The 25,362-nt window shown below is 40.7% G+C and overlaps 1 protein-coding gene across 9 annotated transcripts in view; it reads right to left on the bottom strand.

Annotated features, from left to right (window-relative positions):
• Positions 1 to 25,362, bottom strand: part of MPHOSPH9 (M-phase phosphoprotein 9) — a 68,103-nt gene that overhangs the window by 35,123 nt on the left and 7,618 nt on the right. For 8 of the 9 annotated variants that reach the window (XR_007121774.1, XM_047696318.1, XM_047696313.1 and 5 more), the window contains 10 exons: positions 20,305 to 20,394; positions 19,571 to 20,091; positions 18,568 to 18,691; positions 15,347 to 15,437; positions 12,959 to 13,065; positions 8,978 to 9,103; positions 8,359 to 8,816; positions 7,889 to 8,044; positions 3,625 to 3,712; positions 510 to 725 (listed from right to left, as the gene is read on the bottom strand). Coding sequence is in view for 8 of the 9 variants with exons in the window: in XM_047696318.1 (XP_047552274.1) it covers positions 510 to 725; positions 3,625 to 3,712; positions 7,889 to 8,044; positions 8,359 to 8,816; positions 8,978 to 9,103; positions 12,959 to 13,065; positions 15,347 to 15,437; positions 18,568 to 18,691; positions 19,571 to 20,091; positions 20,305 to 20,394 (1,977 nt within the window). In the remaining variant the exon portion in view is untranslated. The remainder of the gene's footprint in view (positions 1 to 509; positions 726 to 3,624; positions 3,713 to 7,888; positions 8,045 to 8,358; positions 8,817 to 8,977; positions 9,104 to 12,958; positions 13,066 to 15,346; positions 15,438 to 18,567; positions 18,692 to 19,570; positions 20,092 to 20,304; positions 20,395 to 25,362) is intronic. The other variant, XM_047696314.1, reaches the window with a different exon arrangement.

Here is a 25,362-nt window from a genome sequence, read left to right as displayed (position 1 = left end):
AACAACAAAAATCACAGCAGCAATAATCTGAAGCTATCAGGAAGAAAATTCAACGCTGAAATATATTCAGAGTTTTTCATGTAGCATGACAAAGGATATCAAGAAAAACCTGAGGAAAAAATATACAATCCCAAACCCAATGCAGTCTCAAGATTATACAAAACCAAATTTTAAATGACGTTATAGCAAAATGAAAATATTCAATCAAACCTATTCTAATCTGGTTCAATTTACCCATCCAGCCACACAGATGTTGATTTAAGATAGCTCAAAAGTTGACCCGCTAGAGGCAGAAAGGCGTGGGAGTGACACCACAGCTCTAGAAGCTGACTTCCTGCTTCAAGATAAGACCCAACTGACTTGGTTAGGAGGGTATATATTTGCAGCTACAGCAAAGTTACATAAAACAAAAATAAAGGTGGAAAAAGTCATAATTGCCTGTAAGAGTCTAACATCTAAAATTACTTTTCGCCTCCTCAGTCATTCGGTTCCCGTTACTTGTCACTTACATCTTGAAACATTTTGTTTTCTTGTTTCAATCTCGCTTCTTTATCATCTGAGAGTTTGTAAGCATTCTCAAATGCTTCTTCTAAATCCTGCAGACGGGATTTTAGTCGAATGATGGTATTGTCTTTTTCTTTATTACTTGTTCGCATTTCCTCAATCCGTTCCTGCAAAATTTTGGAAGCATTGCTGGCTGCATTGAAGCGTTCTCTAAAATCACTCTACAAAATAACAACAAAAATAACAAAAATTATTTTAATTAAAAAAAAATAGATGTTTCAATAGCACTTAACAAATTGTGGGCATTAAACTATAAAAAAAATAATAATAATAGGGACGCCTGGGTGGCTCAGTTGGTTGAGCAGCTGCCTTCAGCTCAGGTCATGATCCCGGTGTCCTGGGATGAGTCCCGCGTTGGGCTCCTTGCTCAGCAGGGAGCCTGCTTCTCCCTCTGCCTCTGCCTGCCATTCTGTCTGCCTGTGCTTGCTTTCTCTCCCTCTCTCTCTCTGACAAATAAATAAATAAAATCTTAAAAAAAAAAAAAGGTTTAAAAAAAATAATAAAATAAAACCTAGGGACGCCTGGATGGCTCAGTCGGTTAAGCCGCTGCCTTCGGCTCAGGTCGTGATCCCAGGGTCCTGGGATCGAGTCCTGCATCGGGCTCCTTGCTCAGTGGGGAGCCCGCTCTCTCTGCCTCTGCCTGCCTCTCTGCCTGCTTATAAACGCTCTCTCTGACAAATAAATAAATAAAATCTTTAAAAATAAATAAATAAATACAATAAAACCTACAAATGGGAACCACAAATTTAATATTTTGTTATGTCTTGGGATGGAGATGAAAAGGGATTACTCTACTAAAATAACAGCTTCAGGGGCTCCTGGCTGGCTCAGGCACTAGGCGTGCAACTCTTGATCTTGGGGTTTTATGTTCGAGCCCCATACTGGGTATAGAGTTTACTTAAAAATAAAATCTTTAAAATAAATAAGTTTTTTAGGGGCGCTGGGTGGCTCAGTCAGTTAAGTGTCTGCCTTCAGCTCAGGTCATGATCCCAGGGTTCTGGGATGGAGCCCCACATAGGGCTCCTTGCTCGGCAGGGAGCCTGCTTCTCCCTCTCTCTACCTGCTGTTCTGCCTACTTGTGTTGACTCTCTCTGTCAAATAAATAAATAAAATCTAAAAAAATAACAACAAATCAATCAATATATATACATTTTTAAACCAGCTTCATGAGATTATCATCAAGTATAGACACAAAACCACTGTCTGAGACACTATGGTGCTGGGCTCATCTATAGGTTACTTTAATGAAAAAAATGACCATGGCTATCAGGAGAATGATTCTGAAACCACACCTAGAATCTGTTGCCCCACATTAATATTTAGAGAATAATAAAGCTTTTATTACCCTATTCTCTCACTTACTAGGAAAATATAAGAGAAAATTCAAAATACATCTGATATGTTAGTATTCACTCAATATTTTAAACATTCACTAGGTGCCAGGCAATACAGTGCCAGAAATATAAGACTAGCAAGAAAGACAAGTCTCCGACCTCGAGAAGCTTTCAGTTTAGGAGACAAAGACAACTAAAAACACATCAAAGGAAGGCAAAGAAACAGTGCACAGAACATAACTGGCATCTTCCATCGAAACGTTACTTATAAGTTTACATGTAGAAGAATAAAACTTGGTAATGCATGAAAAAAAATTTTTTAAGTTTATGCATTCCAGTTATACACCCAAGAAAATTAAAAAACTAAGTCCAGGGGTGCCTGGCTGGTTCAGTTGTTAAGTGTCTGCCTTCAGCTCAGGTCATGATCCCAGGATCCTGGGATTGAGCCCCGCATCGGGCCCCCTGCTTGATGGGAGGCCTGCTTCTCCCCTTCTCACTCCCCCTGCTTGTGTTCCCTCTTTCGCTGTCTCTCTGTCAAATAAGTAAATAAAATCTTTAAAAATAAAAAAATAGAAATTAAAAAAAACTAAGTCTACATAAACTCTTGTATACAAATATTCATAGCACTGTCATTCATAATCCCAAAACATGAAAACCAAAACACCTATCACCTGATGAATAGATAAATATGGTCTATCCCTACAAGAGAATGTTCCTTAGCCACAAAAAATAGTGAAATGCTGATTCATGCTACAACATGGATAAACCTTGAAAATATCACACCAAGTGAAAGGAGCTGGACACAAAAGGTTATATAGATGATTCCATTCACGTGAATGTCCAGAAGAGGCAAATCCTAAGAACAGAAAGTAGAGTAGTGATTGCTAGGAGTTGGAGAGAAGGAGTTTTGGAGTTAGGAGGGAAAGGCTGATGGTTAAGGGGTTCAGGGTTTCCTTAAGTGAGAAAATATCCTAAAACTAAGTGTGGCAGATGGTTGCACAAGTTTGCAAATATACTAAAAACCACAGAATTATACATTTCCAAAGAGTTTTATGATATATAAATTAATATTCCAATAAAAAAATTTTTTAAGTGTCAAAGTAGGGGCGCCTGGATGGCTCAGATCGTTCAGCTTCTGCCTTTGGCTCAGGTCATGATCTCCAAGTCGTGGGATCGAGCCCTGTGTCGAGCTCCCAGCTCAGGGGGGAACCTGCTTCTTCCTCACCCTCTGCCTGCTGCTGCTCCCCCTGCTTGTGATCTGTCTCTCTCAAATGAATAAATAAAATCTTTTAAAAGAAATAAACAAATAAATAAAGTGTAAAAGTTTATCCTATCAGATGACACCAACAGCATTCAAAATATAAACAATAAGACATCCTAACAACAACAAAGAAAGCACACAGCCAATGTTTTCATAAAACTATTTGTCTCTAGGGACGCCTGGGTGGCTCAGTTGGTTGGACGACTGCCTTCGGCTCGGGTCATGATCCCGGAGTCCTGGGATCGAGTCCCGCATCGGGCTCCCGGCTCCATGGGGAGTCTGCTTCTCCCTCTGACCTTCTCCTCGCTCATGCTCTCTCACTGTCTCTCTCTCAAATAAATAAATAAAATCTAAAAAAACAAAACAAAACAAAACAAAACAAAAAACTATTTGTCTCTAACGTTCAGTTAACAAAAAGGTTTAAGTTTTTAACATTAAGCCACTAAACAACAAAAGAGTACTTACGACTTCTATTTCCAGTAAGTTATTCTTATTTTCAAGTGTTCTCACACGACTGGTAGCTTCATTCAGAGCATTATCTAAATGGCCACATCTAAAAACCATAAATTGAAACAAAAAAATTAGAAGATAAAATCCTTTCCCTTCAAAGTATTCTATGAATCTCATTCTCTAATATGTCACATAAATTCTCCAATGATAGTGAACATTAAGGATGCCATTTTAATAAGTACATCCCAATAAATTTGATGATACTATTTTCCAAAGAAAGTAACAACAGAAAAGACCCCTAATACAGTTAAATGAAAAAAACAAAATATGAACAGACATTTGTACACCCATGTTCACAACAGCAAAACACACGCAAGTCAAAATGGAAGCAACCCAAGTGTCCAGAGGATGAATGGATAAACAAAGTGTGGTCTATCCATCCAATGGAGTAGTAGTCAGTCCTAAAAAGGATGAAAATCTAGGGGCACCTGGGTGGCTCAGTTGGCTAAGCATCAGACTTTTAATTTCAGCTCAGATCATGATCTCAGGTTGGTGAGATCAAGCCTCTCATCGGGCTCTATCCTGGGCGCAGAGGCAGCTTGAGATTCTCTCTCCCTCTTTAAAAAAAAAACAAAAAAAGAAATTCTAACACCTGCTATAACATGGGTGAACCCTGAGGGCATTATGCTAAGTGAAATAGGCCAGACACAAAAGGACAAGTACGATTCCACTTATACGAGGTCCCCAAGCTCATATGAGGCGTCAAATTCATAGACAAAAAGTAGGATGCTGGGGCGCCTGGGTGGCTCAGTGGATTAAGCCTCTGCCTTTGGCTCAGGTCAGGATCTCAGGGTCCTGGGATCAAGCCCTGCACTGGACTCTCTGCTCAGCGGGGAGCCTGCTTCCTCCTCTCTCTCTGCCTGCCTCTCTGCCTACTTGTGATCTCTGTCAAATAAATAAATAAAATCTTTTTTTTTTTTTTTTAGATTTTATTTATTTATTTGACAGAGAGAAATCACAAGCAGACAGAGAGGCAGGCAGAGAGAGAGGAGGAAGCAGGCTCCCTGCTGAGCAGAAAGCCCGATGCAGGGCTCGAACCCAGGACCTGGGATCATGACCTGAGCCAAAGGCAGCGGCTTAACCCACTGAGCCACACAGGCGCCCCATAAATAAAATCTTTTTTAAAAAATGCATAAAATTGCTTGATCTTTGTTATGAAAAAAACCTATAGGAGCTCCTAGGTGGCTCATTTGATAAGCGTCTGCCTTCAGCTCGGGTCATGATCCCAGGATCCTAGGATCGAGCTGTACACTGGGCTCCCTGCTCAGTGGGAAGCCTGCTTCTCCCTCTCCCACTCCCCCTGCTTGTGTTCCCTTTCTCACTGCATCTTTCTCTCTCTGTCAAATAAATAAAATCTTAAAAAAAAAAGAAACTATATATAGATCTGTGCATTACAATTTCTAGGATATAAAACCTAAGTTTGGAATGTAACCATAGAGGTTGGGTAGGGAGAACTCTCATGTTACATCCCTCTGTACTTTTCCAAATTAGACTGGATCTATTATTCTTATAATTAAAGACCTTCCTAAAGTAAATCATCACAGAACCTCAAAATCACAAAATAGAAGAATTCCATTATCATTTTGACTCGGTATTAATGAATTGTGAATAAAAACTATTATCTATTTGACACGGATTATAAACCAAATCTATGTTAAGCACTTGATGTTTGTCCTCAAAATCCTATGAGTTAGGACTGCTATCATTACCATTTTACAGATGAGAAAACAGAAGCTGCATTCCTCCTGGGTTGTAGGCAATCACTGGGATTTGAAACCTGGCAGTGTGGCTCTGGGGATCACACTCCTAACCACTGTGTATTAATGCTGTGCAGAAATCAAATACTGATAAAACTGTTCTTGAAAGAGGGCGCCTGGGTGGCTCAGTTGTTAAGCATCTGCCTTCCAATCAGGTCATCATCTCTGGGTCCTGGGATCAAGCCCCACACTGGGCACCCGGCTCTGGGGGGAAGCCTGCTTCTCCCTCTCCCACTCCCCCTGCTTGTGTTTCCTCTCTCACTCTCTGTCAAATAAATAAATAAAATCTTAAAACTAAAACAAAAAATTGGGGACGCCTGGGTGGCTCAGTTGGTTAAGCAGCTGCCTTCAGCTCAGGTCATGATCCCAGCGTCCTGGGATCCAGTCCCACATCGGGCTCCTTGCTCATCAGGGAGCCTGCTTCTCCCTCTGCCTCTGCCTGCCATTCTGTCTGCTTGTGCTTGCTCTCTCTCCCTCTCTCTCTGACAAATAAATAAATAAAATCTTTAAAAAATAAATAAATAAAACAAAAAATTGTACTTGAAGGAAAGAGCACAAAAGAGTCAAGTGGAAGTACGTTAACTCTATTTTTCTATTTTAACCATCACACTATGGTAGGAAACTGTGTGACAGAACAATCGGAGACCAGACTGGCCCACCATGTGTCAGGGGCCCCATTCGCAGTGCCGGAAGGGGTTCTCCCCCTTGCAATTTTAAGTTTGAAAAAAACCTGCTGTGGGGGTGCCTGGGTGGCTCAGTGCGTTAAAGCCTCTGCCTTCGGCTCAGGTCATGGTCTCAGGGTCCTGGGATCGAGCCCCGCATCAGGCTCTCTGCTCAGCGGGGAGCCTGCTTCCTCCTCTCTCTCTGCCTGCCTCTCTGCCTGCTTGTGATCTCTGTCAAATAAATAAATAAAATCTTAAAAAAAAAAAAGTTAAAAACAAAAGAAAAGAAAAAAGAAAAAACCTGCTATGTTTGCTGACAACTTAAAATTAGTTTTGTCTCCGGTGAATCCTTTCTCCCGTCCCAGGTGACAGGGACTACTGCTGTGCCCCTGCATGCTCTCTGTCCCCTCCCTACCACGCCCCCCGCACCGCCGCCATCGCAGTTCTACTATAGCCACTTCTTCAAACCCCAACTTCTAGGCCGTCCCACCTACACCGCCTCACCGCTCTAAGGCTCTAGCAGCTTCTGGGTAAAAATAGTGCTTTACTCAGCAATCCTTCACTAGGTGCCTTCTCTAGCAGCCTCTCTGTAATGCCTCCGTTTTCCACAGGAAGTACCTACAGTCCTCTTTGTACTCCTCTTTGTCTTCTTGAAAACAACAAAAAAACAAGACCAACTTCCCCTAGCCTGCCATCTACCCTTGTCCTTTTATCCTAGAAAACCTAAACCTGGCTTGTTTCGTTCCGGCTTTCGTCAAACTACTGCTCTTGACCACTGCACCCCAAGTTCCGGCCTCACCCCCACCCCCAGAAGCGGAATGGAAGCTGCTGTGACTCTTAGGAATGAGACAGCAGGTTAACCACCGCAGCAGCCACAGGCTAGTATCAAGGCTAGTTTTCCTAGAATTCTGCAAGTGAAACTATTAACTGCACCAGATGATTTCCGTTCCTTCTTAATCTTTTTTCAAGGGGCTTTGTCTTTTTTCTGCCTTAAGGATCCATTCTTTGCTGCTACATCAACATCAGTTTTCAATCTGTTTAAGTTCCATTTAAATGTAAAATATGTGGCAAATATGCTGTTACTAATACCAGTTATAGCTTCAAATTTTGTTCAGGATTCTCTCTCTAAAACAGGTATCTGGCCGTCCTTAACATAACTGTCCCCTGTGTTGCCATGTTGGTTTCCTTTTTTGAGCAGGATAATGGCTTCCACAGGTGCATGAGTGTCTGGATTAAGTTATGTGAAATCCGGGTTTACGAAAATATTGAGGGGGCGCCTGGGTCGCTCAGTGGGTTAAGCCTCTGCCTTTGGCTCAGGTCTTGATCTCAGGGTGCTGGGATTGAGTCCCGCAGCGGGCTCTCTGCTCAGCAGGGAGCCTGCTTCCCCCTCTCTCTTCCTCCCTTTCTGCCTACTTGTGATCTCTGTCAAATAAGTAAATAAAATCTTTAAAAAAAAAAAAAAAAAGACTGAGAACTGCTCGAGGACATTAGTCAGAGATTTCTTAGATTTCATAGTACTAATCCCCCACAAATGAAATTCCTTTAAGTACACAAAATCTGCTCAAATATTTCAGTATTTTGTCCATATGAAACAAATGCCCTCATGTCAGCTACCACTCTGCTTTATGAGGTTGGTTCAAACCTATAAAAACAATTACTTAGGCAAATATATCTCCGTTACAATTTTCAAATCTAAAACATGTTTTCAAAGTCTTTCATCACAAAATAGTATACTTCAGAAAAAATAATATATTCCAAGTTGGAGAAACACTAACTTTATAGTTGAATTATAAATTTTACCTGTCTACAAGAATTTGATTGGTTTTCTTCCAGTCTTCAACTGCAGAAATTTCCTTTGCCTCCAGTTTCTGTTTCAAACTATTTATTTCTGATTCATAATAAGCTCGAAGATCCGCTATGTGTCGAGCATGCTTTTCCTTGAGGTTCTGCCTAATTCTGTGGTTGAGGGAAAAAAAAAAAAATTTAGGAGAGCATTTCCTCACTCTCTATCCCATAAGAGAAACCAAGCACACAATCTCTTGTAATCAAAAGTACAGCCTTTTTCCTCTGCACACCCACAGAAAACATAACAGATTAATACACACGTTGACAACTAATTAAGCAAAAAAAAAAAAAAAGACATGGATCAATTTTTAAATGTTCTCCCTTAAAAATGCTGTCTCTCTAAGATTTTATACGTTAGGGACAGTCAATAAAAACCATTGCCATCATTCAAGCTAACGTTACAAGCCATGCACTGAAATACATACTTGGACAGTATCACAGGATCTTCCAGGGAAGCCAAGGAAATGCATTCTGGGACACTGCTGACTGTCCCTGGAAGCTGGGACTGACTGATTGAGGCTGAGGTTCCCATGACAGTGTTTTCTTCATCTACAGTGTTGACCGAGATGTCATTACTATTAACAGTATAAACTGAAGGAAACGTGGAACTGGTCCTACTTTCATTTTGGAATCCATGATTTTTCCAAGAGTCCACTGGTGAAGTTTTTGTATTTGAGGGATATTTTGGGAATCCAGATAACTGAGAAGCAATATTACTTGCTTGTGAAAATGAGTCTATGTCAGAGTGACTAGACATAGTAGGTTCTAGAACAGAGTCTGGTGAAAAGGATATTCTGTCATCAAGGGCATTCAAAAAGGCCTGTGGTTGAATCCCTGAAATCTGATTTGGCTTCATGTGTAACGTCGGATCTAGAGTTAGTACCTAGAAATAAGACAGACAACAGTAAGGTTTTGCCCTCCGTACTCAGTGTTTGTTTTTAAGTGAGTAGGCTTTAGATCTCCTAGGGAAAATAAAGCTTAAGATAAAAGTTAGGAGTCATGAAGCAGCTTTCATTTTCAGTCAGCAGAGTGTTGACAATTTACCTCTGGTGGATGATTTGGGTTGGAAGGAGAAGTGAGATTCCTCTCAGGTAACTGCTTGTTTTCCCTTTGTTTTTTATGATAAATATCCTTCAGTGATGGTAGCTTCATCTCATTACTAGTATTAGACTTAAAGATATGAAACAAAATTATTTGAACGGTATTATCAATGATGAAAAAAGTTTACTGGTATCAAGATCAGCACCACAAAAAGATTATTGAGAGATTTTAAATGAACTGAGACTCTATACTATCGGACTTAGAAAACAAATTTAGAAGTCATTACCTGTTAATTATGAATCTCCCTCAGAACGAAAAAAATTAACATCCCCTAACAATAAATATTAAGGTGATAATCTGAACCCAATTTATTTAGTAGCCTAAGAATACTTCTAAAGAATTAAAAACTTGGGTAGCCCCTCTGACTCAAGATAAAAAAATCAAATTTTGAGGTAAGAAAAGACTTCATCATGAATAACCAAAGCACGATGAGAAGAGTTCTGACTAAATTAGTATCATGACTAATCTGACTCAAGGGGACAGGTATAGGGGTACCTATGTAGTTATGTTCCTTTTTTTTTTTAAGATTTATTTATTTTTTTTAAAGATTTTATTTATTTATTTGACAGAGACCACAAGTAGGTAGAGAGGCAGGTGGGGTTTGGAGGAGCAGGCTCCCTGCTAAGCGGAGAGCCCGAAGCAGGCCTCGATCCCAGGACCCTGAGATCATGACCTGAGCTGAAGGCAGAGGTTTTAACCCACTGAGCCACCCAATGCCTAAAGATTTATTTTAGAGGGAGGAAGAGGATTGAGCCCATACACACAAGCAGAGAGAGGGGCAGAGGGGAAGAGACAGAGAGAATCCTCAAGCAGACTCCCCACTGATCGAAGGACCGCCCAATCCATCACACAGGGTTCAATCCCAGGACCCTGAGATCACGACCTGAGTGGAAATCACGAGTTGGACGCTCAACCGACTGAGCTACCCAGGAGCCCCCTTCTATTTTTTTAAGAGTTGGCAGACCAAAAAAAAAAGGGGGGGGGGAATTAAGAAACAAGTTACCCAGTGGAAATAAGACCCTTTTAAAAACTCTTAAAATAAGAAGGCATGACCCTAATTACAGCTTGAAGTCAGGGCTCTGCCACGCTGGAAATGTGGCAAAGAGGTCTAAGCTCCAAACATTAAAATCTCAGCCTTAGGGGCGCCTGGGTGGCTCAGTGGGTTGAGCCGCTGCCTTCGGCTCAGGTCATGATCTCAGAGTCCTGGGATCCAGCCCCGAATCGGGCTCTCTGCTCAGCAGGGAGCCTGCTTCCTCCTCTCTGCCTGCCTCTCTGCCTGCTTGTGATCTCTCTGTCAAATAAATAAATAAAATCTTTAAAAAAAAAAAAACCAAAAACTCAGCCTTAAATTATTTCCAGGTGGGATCTACTGCAGGGCATGGTGGTAGATTATTTAACCCCGGGTCTCAAATATAAACCATGGACTTTCTCTTAAACGAGATTACAGATTCAGCAAGAGGTACACTGAAAGCACTGAAAGAATACATTCACAGGGGGCTTCAAGTTTGTGTCCAATTTCCAGACCCTACACAGCCTGCAGAATGCCATGAATTAATTTTTTTTAAAGATTTTATTTATTTGACAGAGATCACAAGTAGGCAGAGAGGCAGGCAGAGAGAAAGGGGGGGAAGCAGGCCCCCCGCTGAGCAGAGAGGCCGACACAGGTCTTGATGCCAGGACACTGGGATCAGGACCTGAGCCAAAGGCAGAGGCTTTAACCCACTAAGCCACCCAGGCACCCCTGAATTAATATTTTCAAACAAGTCCTTTAACTAGCTTGTGAAGAAGATGATTAAACTTTTTTGTGTGCATGGGGGCACCTGGGTGGCTCAGTCGGTAAAGCATCTGACTTTAGCTCAGGTCATGATCTCAGGGTCCTGGGATCGAGCCCCGCCTGGGGGGAGGCATGGGGGGAGGTCCTCAGGGTCTCTGCTCAGCGGGGAGTCTGCCTGTCCCTCTCCCTCTGTCCCTCCCCCTGCTCATGCCTCTCTCTCTCTCAAATAAACAAAATCTTAAAAAAAAAAAAACCATGGGGCACCTGGGTGGCTCAGTGGGTTAAAGCCTCTGCCTTCAGCTCAGATCGTGATCCCAGGGTCCTGGGATCGAGCCCCACATTGGGCTCTCTGCTCTGCAGAGAGCCTGCTTCCTCCTCCTCTCTCTCTCTCTGCCTGCCTCTCTGCCTACTTGTGATCTCTGTCAAATAAATAAATAAAATCTTAAAAAAAAAAAAAAACCCACACACACAGGCCTTTTTGAGTGTGCATTAAAGGAATTAATTTGTTGACTGTAAACCCTTAAAATTAATAATTTCCGTAATGCTATTTTGGAATTTTACTTTTTATATACCAACAACCCAAAGGCCCTTTCAAGACTCCCAGCCTATAACAAGCAGAGTGCTCTGGTTGTGGCCTTGAGCCTGAGGAGTCCCTCCCTAGGGGTTTGGGTGAGCAGTTGCAATTCCTCTATATAGAGCTCACAGTAGAACCATTTTTCACCATTTTCCACATCTAGGATTTCTTTTCATATTTTAACATCTCTGAAGTGAGAATGTCTCTTGTAATAAATGGCATCTTACACGGCTTCCGGTCAAGTAGCAATTACGACCTAATTGTCATTGCCTGCTCAAAAGTAAGTATCGAAGACATCAAAATTGGCCAAACAGGTGTCAGCAGTCTGGAAGAAAATCCTAGAAACTACATCAGAACCCCTGAGAACCAATATTTGAGGGATGGTGAATCCTGTATGTTTAGCAATATTCTGGGAGCCAAACATAGACCAGTTCTAGATGACCACTAAAGCCAGATAAAAACAGCACCAAGGCCTTTCCTCCTTTTTTAAAGAAATGCTACATCCTCAAAGCTCTCGATGGCTCAAGGAAAACAGTATATGAGAAAACAGAAACCCACACTGAGTTGAAGAGAGTTGTGTAAGCCTCTGTAGGTGAAAAAGTTTTAACAAACTTATATTACTTATATTGTCCTTTTGATGTGTGTTTAAGATTTCTTCGATAAAAATCAATGTTTAATTAGGTCTACAAACTCTTTCAATAAGAATAAAATACATATTCTATAACAGTGCTCTCTTGGTAATTTTGGGAGGGGTGAGAATATGAAACAGGAAGTCTTAAAGGCAACAGTGTCTTAGCATCACCAAAACACTGTGTCCATTTGCTGATGGTACAGATTACGTCATGCACACAGTGAGCCCTGCAATCACAAAGCCCACTGAGCCTTCCGGCCCCTCACAGTCTCATTGCTCAGCTTTTCTCCCTCTGTGTTTATCTCTCTTTTTCACTCCTTTCCTGAAGGATGGGATGCTGGGTTCCACCCCATTGTAGGACTCTGATGTCTACATATATGTTGTTCCCCCATGGCCCTGCCGATGCCGGTCAATCATGCTTACGGCTCTCCTGGTTACTTTCAATGTAATCCCTTCTTTCCCCCAAACTACCTTCTCACCACCTGACCAAAACATGGACATACACAAGCTGGATAGTTTTATTTCATTATTCTGAAGAAAATACATTTCTCACTCAAAGAAAATTAACTACGGCAAATTAAAATACTCAAAATTATGGTACAAATGGATTAGCAGGAGGGAGTAATAGGTTGGAGAATCAAAACCAGGTGTAGAAACAGCAGAAGCAGTTGTCTGCGGACCTGCTGTATTTAGAATCGTAGGCACAAAATCAGCTCATTTCATTTTACAACACAGTAACTGGACATTTCTAATTCTACTCTTAAGTAACTTTCCTATGATCACGTAAGGCAATGAATGAGAGACCACATTTGAAAGCAGGTATAATTTACAGCCCAGGCTTTCTTTAATATATCAAATTGGAAAACACAAAATTTATAATGAAACGGCATACTTAACTACACCTGTATAATGCAAACACCCACCCACAATGTGTTTTTAAATTACCTGGCCGGGGGACATATCTGTGCAGGAGGCTGGTGCAAACGTCTTCTCTAAAGTTTCAGGCAAAGAGCGATACATGTCCTTCTCTTCCAGCTTCCAGTAAGTCAGTCCTATGGCACACAAGACAACATAGAAGACTGAGGAAAGAGAATAAAAATGCTCTCTAGGAGAGCCTATTTCTACTTAAAGAAAATTACATACGGGGAGTGACTAGTTTTAGGCTATCTGGGAAGTTGAATTTTGATGGCACAGAATCTCTTAATTGCCTTACATGTAAGAGTTCTAATTTAATGATCCAAATATTTAAAACTGAAATGTACTACTACAAGGCAAAATATGGGGCTCCTGGCTGGCTCAGGTGAGAGAGCACGTGACTCTGGATCTTGGGGTGGTAAGTTCAAGCCCCATGTTGGGTGCAGGATTAAAAAAAAAATTTTTTTTTGAAGTCAAGATAAACTAGTACAATCTAAAATGTACTTCAGGGCACCTGGGTGGCCTCTGCCTTCGGCTCAGGTCATGATCTCAGGGTCCTGGGATCGAGTCCCGCATCGGGCTCTCTGCTCAGCAGGGAGCCTGCTTCCCCCTCTCTCTCTGCCTGCCTCTCTGCCTACTTGTGATCTCGGTCTGTCAAATAAATAAATCAAATCTTGGGGCGCCTGGGTGGCTCAGTGGGCTAAAGCCTCTGCCTTCGGCTCAGGTCACGATCCCAGGGTCTAGGGATCGAGCCCCACATCAGGCTGTCTGCTCAGCAGGGAGCCTGCTTCCTCCTCTCTCTCTGTCTGCTTCTCTGCCCACTTGTGAACTCTGTCTGTCAAATAAATAAATAAAATCTCTAAAAAATAAATAAATAAATAAAATCTTAAAACAAAATATACATCGTAAAAGACAACTTCTTTATGAACAGTACAGAAAATGCAATATAAAGAATTCAATGGTTCAAATACACATTGAGTGTTTACTGTGCCAGGCCGGCGAGCAGGAAATGTGAGACATGAACAGTAAATAAGTCACAAGGTATACCCAGAAGGTTAGAAGGCGGTAAGCACCCTAATGGTTAAGATTTAAAAATCGGGTAAAAGGAAATATGTGGGGTATGTGTAGAGGGGTGCTCAGGGTCGGCTCATTGCAAGGTAACAAGACAGAGTAAGCATTTTAGCCCTGAGGGAGGTCCCCTACGACAGAGATGGGGAGAACATTTCAAATATAGGAAGCAGCAAAGCAAAACCCTAAAAGGAGACCATATCTGGCACATTTAAGCCAACAGCCTTGCTGCTGAAGCAGAGAGAAGGAGCCGCAGAAAATGAAGTCAAACAGAACAAGGCTAGACCTTGTTGTGCCTGTGGGTGCCGACGAGGACTTAAGCTGCTCTTCTGAGGGAAAGAGCACAGTGGGGTTTTGAGCAGAGAAGTCACGTGATCTGACCCCTCTTTAAGAAGGACCCTACAGGGACGCCTGGGTGGCTCAGTTGGTTAAGCAGCTGCCTTCGGCTCAGGTCATGATCCCAGCGTTCTGGGATCGAGTCCCACATTGGGCTCCTTGTTCTGTGGGGAGCCTGCTTCTCCCTCTGCCTCTGCCTGCCACTCTGTCTGCCTGTGCTCGCGCGCTCTCTCTCTCTCTGACAAATAAATAAATAAAATCTTAAAAAAAAAAAGAAGAAGGACCCTACAGGCTGTTGAGCACAGATGGAAGGGTGCAAGGGTGAGGGCAGGGAGGCTGGGCAGGAAGCGGCAGAAACCCAGGTGACAGGTGATGGGAGCTCTCTGAGGGGGGGGAAGCATGACGGGGGTTGAATTCCGGCAGTTTTCATCCTGCAAGGCTAATTCATCCTGACAAACCCCATGTGGGATTGTGGGGGGAAGAAAATCAGTAGGTTACATCATTGAAGCTAAAATAAGCTTACCACGGAGAGTAAGGAACGGCTCACAAAGGGTTTGCATTTCTTTTTTTGTTTGTTTTTAAAGATTTTATTTATTTATTTGACAGAGAGAGATCACAAGTAGACAGAGAGGCAGGCAGAGAGAGAGAGGGAAGCAAGCTTCTTGCTGAGCAGAGAGCCCGATGCGGGACTCGATCCCAGGACCTGAGATCATGACCTGAGCCGAAGGCAGCGGCTTAACCCACTGAGCCACCCAGGCGCCCCAGGGTTTGCATTTCTTAATTCACTCTGGAGCACCTGGAAAATGCTGAGATGCCTTCTGCAAGGGTTTAAATAACTGTAAAAGTATTTTTTTCCATCTATCCTTCTAGAATGTGTAACACAAATCAATGCAAGTAAGGAAGTCAGACTTAGAGGCACAACACAACATATAACGGATTTACAGAAACCGCTCTATTACGCCGTATAGCATCATCATCCTATTAGAAGTTGTTATAAAAAAATGACTATCATACCTGTTCCTGAATCAGACATCCAAGAATTTGGACTCTCGTCTGGTTTGTTGAGGTAAAAAGCATGAGGATGCTTAGCAGCAGTGAAATTAGACTACAAGGCAAGAGAGAGAACTGTGAGTTCACAGCTGAAAATCATTAGGCACAAACTGCTGATCCAAGGAATGAAAGCCAGGTGTCAACCCCCAGCGTAGAGAAAAGTCTCAGAGGGTTCACGAAGAAGGAGGAAAGCCTGGGTTTCCCCACGATGACAGGAACGTACAATGATAGGAATTAACTGTGAAGGATCTTCTTCTCCTGTGTGTTTACAAAAGTTTATTTGGGAGAACAACACCGGCAATTGGAGCTACTTAATGAGCTCAGGAAGAAAATGTATTTATAATTTGCCAGTTACATCCGAAAGAAATTCAAAATGCCTGGAATTAAAGTCATGTAGGGTCAAAATTAATGTGAAAGCCCTAATAATTCATTTTTATCATTAAAAGTACAATAATTCAAACTCTGAAAACTGCATTCAGTAACCTATATGAACTTCAAGTAGTAAACTATGTCGTTGTATAGGCAACCAGTTACTAACTGCAGAAAAAGCTCGAAATGCTTATCACCGATTCTGATAAAAATACTGAGCCAACTACTCCTTGCGGTGTCTCTAGCATTGCAAGAAATTTAACAGAAGAGCATTTTTATTAGAATTTTTCTTGTCCGCTCCACCATCATCAAACTTTTAGTTTTTGTTAAGAAGTATTTTTTTTTTAATTTTTCAGAAAGGAGCTTTTTTTTTTTCTTTCTTAAAGATTCCATTTATTGGGCGCCTGGGTGGCTCAGTGGGTTAAAGCCTCTGCCTTCAGCTCAGGTCATGATCCCAGGGTCCTGGGTTCGAGCCCCGCATCGGGCTCTCTGCTCAGCAGGGAGCCTGCTTCCTCCTCACTCTCTGCCTGCCTCTCTGCCTACTTGTGATCTCTGCCTGTCAAATAAATAAATAAAATTAAAAAAAAAAAGAAAAAAAAAAGGGTGCCTCAGTGGCTCAGTCATTAAAAGTCTGCCTTCGGCTCAGGTCATGATTCCAGGGTCCTGGGATCAAGCCCCCCATCGGGCTCCCTGCTTGGTGGGAAGCCTGTTTCTCCCTCTCTCACTCCCCCTGCTTGTGTTCCCTCTCTTGCTGTGTCTCTGTCAAATAAACAAATAAATAAAACCTTAAAAAAGAAAAAGCATCAGTCTTCAGCTCCAGTCATGATCTCAGGGCCCTAGGATCCAGCCCCATGCTGGGTTCCCTGCTCAGCGGGAAGTCTGCTTTTTCCCCTCTCCCTGCTCTCTCCCCAAATAAATTAAATCAAGAAAGAAAGAAAGAGGGGCGCCTGGGTGGCTCAGTGGGTTAAAGCCTCTGCCTTCGGCTCAGGTCATGATCTCAGGGTCCTGGGATCGAGCCCCACATCAGGCTCTCTGCTCCGCGGGGAGCCTGCTTCCTCCTCTCTCTCTGCCTGCCTCTCTGCCTCCTTGTGATTTGTCTGTCAATAAATAAATAAATCTTTAAAAAAAATTTAAAAAAAAAAAAGAAAGAAAGACGGGAAGGAAGGAAGGAAGACATTTTCTTATTCTGCCAACGTTATTCAATAAAAAAAAGCAACTTTTGGGACGCCTGGGTGGCTCAGTTGGTTAAGCAGCTGCCTTCGGCTCAGGTCATAATCCCAGCGTCCTGGGATCGAGTCCCACATCGGGCTCCTTGCTTGGCGGGGAGCCTGCTTCTCCCTCTGCCTCTGCCTGCCATTCTGTCCGCCTGTGCTCGCTCTCTCTCCCTCTCTCTCTGACAAATAAATAAAAAAAAAAAAATCTTAAAAAAAAAAAAAAAAAAAAAAGCAACTTTCAGGGGCACCTGGGCAGCTCAGTGGGTTAAGTCTCTGCCTTCGGCTCAGGTCATGATCTCAGGGTCCTGGGATTGAGCCCCGCATTGGGCTCTCTGCTCGGCAGGAAGCCTGCTTCCTCCTCTCTCTCTCTCTGCCTACTTGTGATCTCTGTCAAAAAAAAAAAAAAAAAAAAAAGCAACTTTCACCCCTATCTCCAAATACTCTCATGCTCTCACACCAAACAAGGATATAGCATCGTGATGGCTGATGGCACATGGGTTCAAAAGAACAGTTCTACGAAGGCAGTACTACAGGGCACTTGCGGGTCTTGGAGGCTCGGCGGCTCCTGTAGCTTCCTGCACCCTCACTTCCCTCCTGAACACAAAGCCGAATACGTTCAAGAACAGTGACAGGAAGAAGCCTAAGTATCACTGGCTGGCAAATGAAAATTTACTGAAAGAAAAAAGAACAGTGCCTTAGGAAGGCTGAGGGATTGTCTCCCTATGACTTCTATTTATTTTTCACAGGATGATGGAAAGACCAGGTTTATGATGATCAAGAAGTGGTCAATTTCTAAGGCTACCAAGTTTGCAGAGACCGGATTTTGCAATATCAATGTGTTATACTAAACAATGTTACTCTGTGATAATTTAAGACAAAAGGGCTTCAAAGGGCTTCAAACTTGCTCATATCTGTAACTCTTCAACAAAAACAGCTGCTAGATTAGCAAAACGGCCACACAGGACTTAACCATGCAATCTCTCACAATTTGGGTTATAAATTCAGAGTTGTCTTGAAGCATTCACACATAGAGTACTACTTCTTACAACTTCATAGTAATACAAATTATTTGAGGGCTTAAAAAAAAGTTAAGTGGATCACTCTCTGACCGAATGTAAACAATTACAGTACAAAGTGAGTTAGGACCCTAAATGAGTTTCACTTTTTTTTTTTTTTAAGATTTTCTTTATTTGACAGAAAGAGAGATCACAAGTAGACAGAGAGGCAGGCAGAAAGAGAGAGAGGGGGAAGCAGGCTCCCTGCTGGGCAGAGAGCCTGATGCGGGGCTCGATCCCAGGATTCTGGGATCATGACCTGAGCCGAAGGCAGAGGCTTTATTTAACCCACTGAGCCGCCCAGGCGCCCCTCACTTTTTATAGTACTTTACCCCTCATCAGTTTTGATTTCCAGACCACTAAAGAACCAGTACTTAGAGCAAATCATTGTTTCCAATCCTTTGAGACACCCAAAGGCAGATAGGTCAATGGAACAAATTAATGCCACAAAAGAAAGAGCCGAAAACTTACGTTGATGAGTATGTAGTAAACTCCACGTAATTATCAGTGGCTGAAACATGGCAGAGTAAAGGGACTTATCACCCACCTTCTCCACTGGTGACTTCTTGGCCAGCTCATTTCCTTGCATAGGTTTTGAACACCCCTCTTCTGTAAGTGCTCTCTTTGGTTGGTTCTGCTTCAGCTTTTGTGCCCATGATGTTATCGATTTACTATTCAAAAAAAGAAAACCAAAGTTATTCTCTTTAGAAGCTGTCCCTCACACATAAAACTAAACACTAGGTGATCGTGGAAAATGTTTTGAGTTGTTTTCCTAATAGCAGGGAACAGACGGATTTTTATTGATTCACCTAAATTTCTTCTTATAATTTTCTATTACCAAAGGCAAAGTGAACAAAAAAAAACTAACAGTGATTAATAATACGCATAGCTCTAGCCATAGAACAAAACCGATCACAGTGGCCCATTCAAGTGCTCAATGTCTTTCTCGAGCAAAATCTTTATTTACGAGGACTAGTAATGATTACTAAAACGTACACAAGATCTGTGTTGTTATAGGTGAACACTTATCTTAGAGAACACACTTTAGAGATATAAAACTGAACATTTAGGGTAAATGACATAATTTTAAATGATTATTTGCTTTACAAACATCCAGCCACAGTTGTCATTAAACTTACAAAAGTTCCTCTTATATATAAAAAGCATTAAATATACTTGTGTATGATGTTTGGTTTCAAATTATATGCACATATGTGACAAAACTCTACTGTTGATACAATCCCATACTCTAATTTTCAGCAAGTTTATAGTGACCAGAAAATATAAAAAGGTATTTTTCTGGCAAGGCCTCCCAGCTTAGGAGGTCAGTAGTCTTACAACGTTGCAAACAGGAAGAAAGTCAGACATTGGTAATATATCGTATGCTTTATTTCCATTTGCCACAGGCAATAAATACAAGACTTTGGTAAAGCTCCTAAGTGTTCAAAGACATCTCATTTTATTATACTCAAAAAGGAGCTTGCTTTACTAGATTCTAAATGTAATAAACAAGCAAACCTCCCTTCAAAGGATGGAGAAATTGTACTCACCTATTTGTTTTCCCACTGTATACTTCTGAAATCTTATTTTCGCCAAGAAAGTGGTGTTCAAACTCACCAGGAAAAATAGAAATATCTTCCTTTAAAGATGCACCGAACACTTCAGTGGTGTGTATATGAAAACTCTTGTTTTTTATACCATCTACAGGTGACTCCGTCTGCCCCAAAGGCGCTCCAAACTGTCCTTCAGAAACCTCCGTGTGCTCCATGATCTCGGGCGGGTCCTTAGATTTGTAGGCATTTAATTCGGAGACACAAAAGGTGCCATACCCGCTGCTCACCGAGCTACTGTCCATGCTGCCCTCTGGTTGGGACGTGGCTGTTCCTTGCTGCATTTCGGGTTCTGTAGACTTAGGATAACTGATAATAGGTTCATTTCTCTCACTGTTTTCAGAATAAAAACCCATTTGACTTTCTGAAGATAACTGTTTGCTTAAAGAACTATCGGAGGAAGCCCAGGAAGAATTACTGGTCTGTAACTTGACTAAGTTTTTTATCTCCTCCTGTATTCGCTGCAAATAAAGTTATAGATCTGGGTGAGAAAGTATATTAAACATTACCTTTGTGTAAATACTCTGAAAATATTGCTTAAAAATAAGAGATATTAAAGAGAGTCTGGTTTTAGTTCAAAAACAAAACCGGTAAGAAGTATTAACTGCTTCCTCTTCCAAATCTGACAATTTAAAAAAAAAAAAAAAAAAGAATCAATATAAATAACAACTTACTTGAATTTGGTTGTGGAACTGCTCCTGCTGGGCGACTATCTGTTGTTGGCATTGTTTTTCCACCAGACTGAATAGCTGTAACCACCTGGTCTATTAAATTATAAAATATTTTAGTTAAAAATAATTGTTCATGTAATAGTCACAGAAAAATTCTTCCAGTGGGAAAAGACCTTTTTAAAATATATTTTTAATGTAAAATGTATAAGCTTGATTAAATAGCTATAAAGCTAGATTTAATGCAAAAATAGAAAGGCACAGCCATGGTCACCCGTCTCTTATGTAACCTACAGTCTGGGTAAATCTGAAGGTCTGGGTAAATCTTGTTTTTCACAAGCCATCTTAATTTTGATGTCACCAGCTCTCATTTCTGATTCAATAAGAATTGGCAGTTGTACTTTATATTTGTCTTAAAATTTTCTTCCTTTCCTCCTAACGGCTAATGATTTTCTTAAACAATTCTTAGAAAAAAGAACCCCACGCCTTAAGACAAGAAATAATTTGGTATTGGGGCGCCTGGGTTAAAACCTCTGCCTTCGGCTCGGGTCATGATCCCAGGGTCCCGGGATCGAGCCCCACATCGGGCTCTCTGCTCAGCGGGGAGCCTGCTTCTCCCTCTCTCAGTCTCTGCCTGCCTTTCTGCCTACTTGTGATCTCTCTCTGTGTCAAATAAATAAATCAAATCTTAAAAAAATAATAAAAAATAAAAAATAAAATCTTTAAAAAAATAAAAGAAATAAATCATTTGGCAATGTGGGATTTAAACCCCTAATTTACTTGTTATTTAAGTGTAAAACAAAAACAAAAGAACCTTTTTCAAGTCAGATACTGAAGTGTCAGCACTACAGCTGAGAGAGGAATGAGAAACTCCCTCTGAAAACCCATGGAACTGGCGTAGCCCTCCTTTCTGTCACTGTCAGGTCCTGACCCAGCGGACTCTCAAGCGGAGTCAGTGCTCTTACAACCAGACTGCAAAAGCAGGAAAGGGGGCAAAGAGACGTCCAGAGGCTAAATTCAGTGTCAAGGCTGGCGTTCTTTCAGTAACAGCCTCTTGGCAATAATACACAATAGGTAGTAGCTACCATGAAAAAGAGCTTCCCTGGGCGCCTGGGTGGCTCAGTGGGTTAAGCCGCTGCCTTCGGCTCAGGTCATGATCCCAGAGTCCTGGGATCGAGTCCCGCATCGGGCTCGCTGCTCAGCAGGAAGCCTGCTTCCCTTCCTCTCTCTCTGCCTGCCTCTCTGCCTACTTGTGATCTCTCTCTGTCAAATAAATAAATAAAATCTTAAAAAAAAAAAAAAAAGAAAAAGAGCTTCCCTTACAAACCATTCCATTATCTTTCCATTCCCATATTCCTTACAGGGCGAGAGATCCGGGCCACGACACCTCCCAACTTCATCCCATCCCTCTCTACCCCTCACTCAGTACCTACCAGCCTCAATGGCCTCTCTCTACCTTTTTCCTGAACCTGCCAAAACTGTCTTCCACCTCAAAAGCTTTGTCCTCACTGTACCCTCTACCTGGAAAGCTCTCTCTCCAGCTCTTATCACGGCTTCTGCCCCTTCTTGCAATTACAGCTTAACTTCTCAAAGACAGTTGCCCAAACCATCCCATAGTTGCTCTCTAAATGTCATCCTGTGCATTGCCTTCATAGCCTTTAGCACAGAAAGCATCCCGTTTGTTCACTCTGTTAACTCATCATTAAGCACGTAGGATGCAGTGCCGAGGAAAGAGTGGGCACTCGGATATAAAGTCTGAGTGAGTGTATGAAAATGGGAACTTCGGGGCCGCCCGGCTGGCTCAGTCAGTGGAACACGCAACTCTTGATCTCAGGGTCATGAGCTTGAGCCCCATGTTGGGGTAGAGTTTACTTTAAAAAAAATGTATATGTGAATTTCAAGCTCATTTTTCCTTGGTATTACAGACTACACATTCCAGAGGCCCTTCAGATTAAAGCCAGTTCAGTCACCACAACAGAGCAGAATTAAAATGAAAGATACAGAACAGTATTAACGCAAAGGAAAAAAAACTCTCAGGATTGGAAAAGGAAATTTTCAAACAGAAATAGAACGGTACTGATAGGAAGTATTAATTCTAAATCAACTAACTTCAGGATAAGGTAGGTTACATCAAATTCAGTTCCTTATCTTCTCTACTTATCTACAACACGAAGTGTCTTAGTCAAAACAAAAATCAGGCAATAGTTTTTTATTAAGTTATACTAACTTAAATACTTTAGGAGTTATTTTAACCTGATAAAGTTATTAGTCACACAGAACTAAATTGCAACAATGATAGAATAACATACATAACAACGATAACCAAAAAAAAAAACCCAAAAAATGGCTTCATATTACGTGACACACTTAATGCTAATCACATCCTAATTATTATTTTCTTATTTAAGATATGAATGAATGGAGCTTACTAAGGATATAAATTGGTGGAGATTTTGTTCTTCCTAGTCAGATTTTATATTTTAATTTTCAATAAACATATTTAAGAACATTATCAATGCAGCAAATAATATTATTCACATAATTATTAGGACTATGATTCATTTCTAACTAAAATTACTTATGTGACCTGCGTTTTACACACGTTGGAGGACTTGGGCGTCTAATTAAAGCTATCCCTTGCACACAGCTTTTGATGCTATTAGCCTAAAAGGGGTTTCTATAGTCTCGCCTTACAAATATCCCAATGACTTTGACATCCTAGGCCTGATTCCCAGCTCTCCACTAACAACCTGAGTGGTCCTCAATAAGTAAATTTCATTTGTGCTTCTTATAAATTTCTAAAATGGGAAGAGTAACCCCGCATAGGTGGCTGGGAGGATTAAATTTTAAATTCAAATATGATGCATGTGAAGCGGTGATCTCAATGGAGGAACTGTATTTTGAAAAACTGTGAGGCCATGGCTGTCACAAAGATAGCGAGGGCGCTACCAGCACTCAGTGGGTCCAGGGACACACATCACAGGATGGTCCCCAACAAGGAAAAACTGTCCTGGGTCCATTTTATATTATAAAAATACCAAATATTTTGCTTAGCTCTCAAATCACCAAATCGTCCAGGAATCCCACTACGAAGATGTTAAGTTCGTTTCAGAACTTGATCAGAAGTTGGTCACTGTTTCAGAAAATCATGTCACCAAATGCAGTGCTGGGTCATCAGTACAACACAGTTGGATCAGTCCGTGTCTATCACTGCTGCTTCACAGTGAGTCTACGGGTCAATCCCAGATTGTGCTCCATTACGTCTTCTGATGGGGGTGTGCTGGGCACTTACATGCTGAAACACCTGTTTTTGGATTATAAGTAACTTTGATTCCTCCTCTTTATCACGATTAAGAGGATGACTATTTTTATGGTAGGTACAGGCAGATGTATCTGTGAACTGCATTTCAGGATAATATAAGTTGATGTCACTTTAAAAATTGTCAAGTGTGAACCGTCAAATGTAAAATGTAAACTAGTAAATTAATGGTAAAATTATAAAATAAGGACTTTGGGTCTAATAAGGTTGAGTGCCATTGACAAAAGGTACCTAGTATACTGCTTGGCAAATAGACAATAAATGGTACTTAAAATAACTATTATCATATAACCATTACCCTTACATATATAATCAGTAGCACTAAATAGTGAAAATGCAAAAATAATGACTTAAGACAAATTAGCTAATAATGTGCTTTAAAAATTTACCATCAGAGAAATATTAGCAACAGTAAGCATTTAAGAATATATTAAAGTAGGGGTGCCTGGGTGGCTCAGTGGGTTAAAGCCTCTGCCTTCGGCTCAGGTCATGATCCCAGGGTCCTGGGATCGAGCCCCACATCAGGCTCTCTGCTCATCAGGGAGCCTGCTTCCTCCTCTCTCTGCCTGCCTCTCTGCCTACTCATAATCTCTGTCTGTCAAATAAATAAATAAAATCTTAAAAAAAAAAAAAAAGAATATATTAAAGTAATTCTATGTAATTGTGTTAAACATTATTTTCTATTAATCAAAATACATAACCTTCTCAAGTTTAAGGAATGATAAACCTCAGAATTCCAGAAAAGAGGTTTTAGAAAGAAATTCTAAAGAAATTAGATCTCCAGAGCTCTGAGCTCCATGGAAGATTTTAAGTTTTGCTTTAATAACATAGATTAATCCCTTACAAATGGCAGAAATCAGACAAATGTTACTATTCCCAAAAAAGATGAAAATATGAAATTCAGGGGAAAGAGTCAGGAATAAGATTTGAACAATCCTTACCCCTCCCATTCTTCCTAAAATGCTACACACTAAAATATCAGAGGATTGTGTTTTTGTATGCTACAAAACACACTAATAAATTGGAGAGATTTTACTGAAATGACCAGAAGGATACTTCATATCCTGCCAAAGTAAGAAATATCTTAAGAAATGATTCACTAAACAATTACATGTCTACATTATAAGAATTAAGTAGCCAATTAATATTAAATATAAAATAATAATGTTATATCAGAGATGAAGGGGAAAGGAAAAGAAACTGGCTCAAATGCCAAGGTGTCAAGTAGCACGTTGGTATGTTGCCTTATAAAAATCTGTATCTTAAATTCACAAATACATTCTGATTCTAGGATGCTGATTTCAAAGTATTAAAAGTAACAATTTCTAGTTAAACATGAATTTGCCAGAAGAGCAATGCCTTATTTTTTTTAAAAACATGTTAATTCAGGTTCATAAGCTAATGAATAAGTATATTAAAGTAAATATTTCAAAAAATATTCCATTTTTAATTGTATCATTTTACAGGTCTCTTGCATTAGCATATACTGACTATTATATGGAAAAAACAAAAATTGCAAAAACTTAAAATTCAATTTTTCCTAAAGTTTGCAATAATAGTCATTTTTATAATATGGATAATGAATACAAATAATTACTTAAGGGTGGCTGCTTCTGAATCCTTAAACCAGGTATTTTTTCATTCCACTTATTATACATTTTGAAAATAACACAAGTAATAGTTTGTATGATAAACATTTTTTAAAATTAAATAAAAATAAATTTAATAAAAAATACATTTAATAA

This window comes from Lutra lutra, chromosome 12 (assembly GCF_902655055.1).
Source record: "Lutra lutra chromosome 12, mLutLut1.2, whole genome shotgun sequence".
Lineage (NCBI taxonomy): Eukaryota > Metazoa > Chordata > Mammalia > Carnivora > Mustelidae > Lutra > Lutra lutra.
This window is presented reverse-complemented; position numbering and strand designations above follow the sequence as displayed.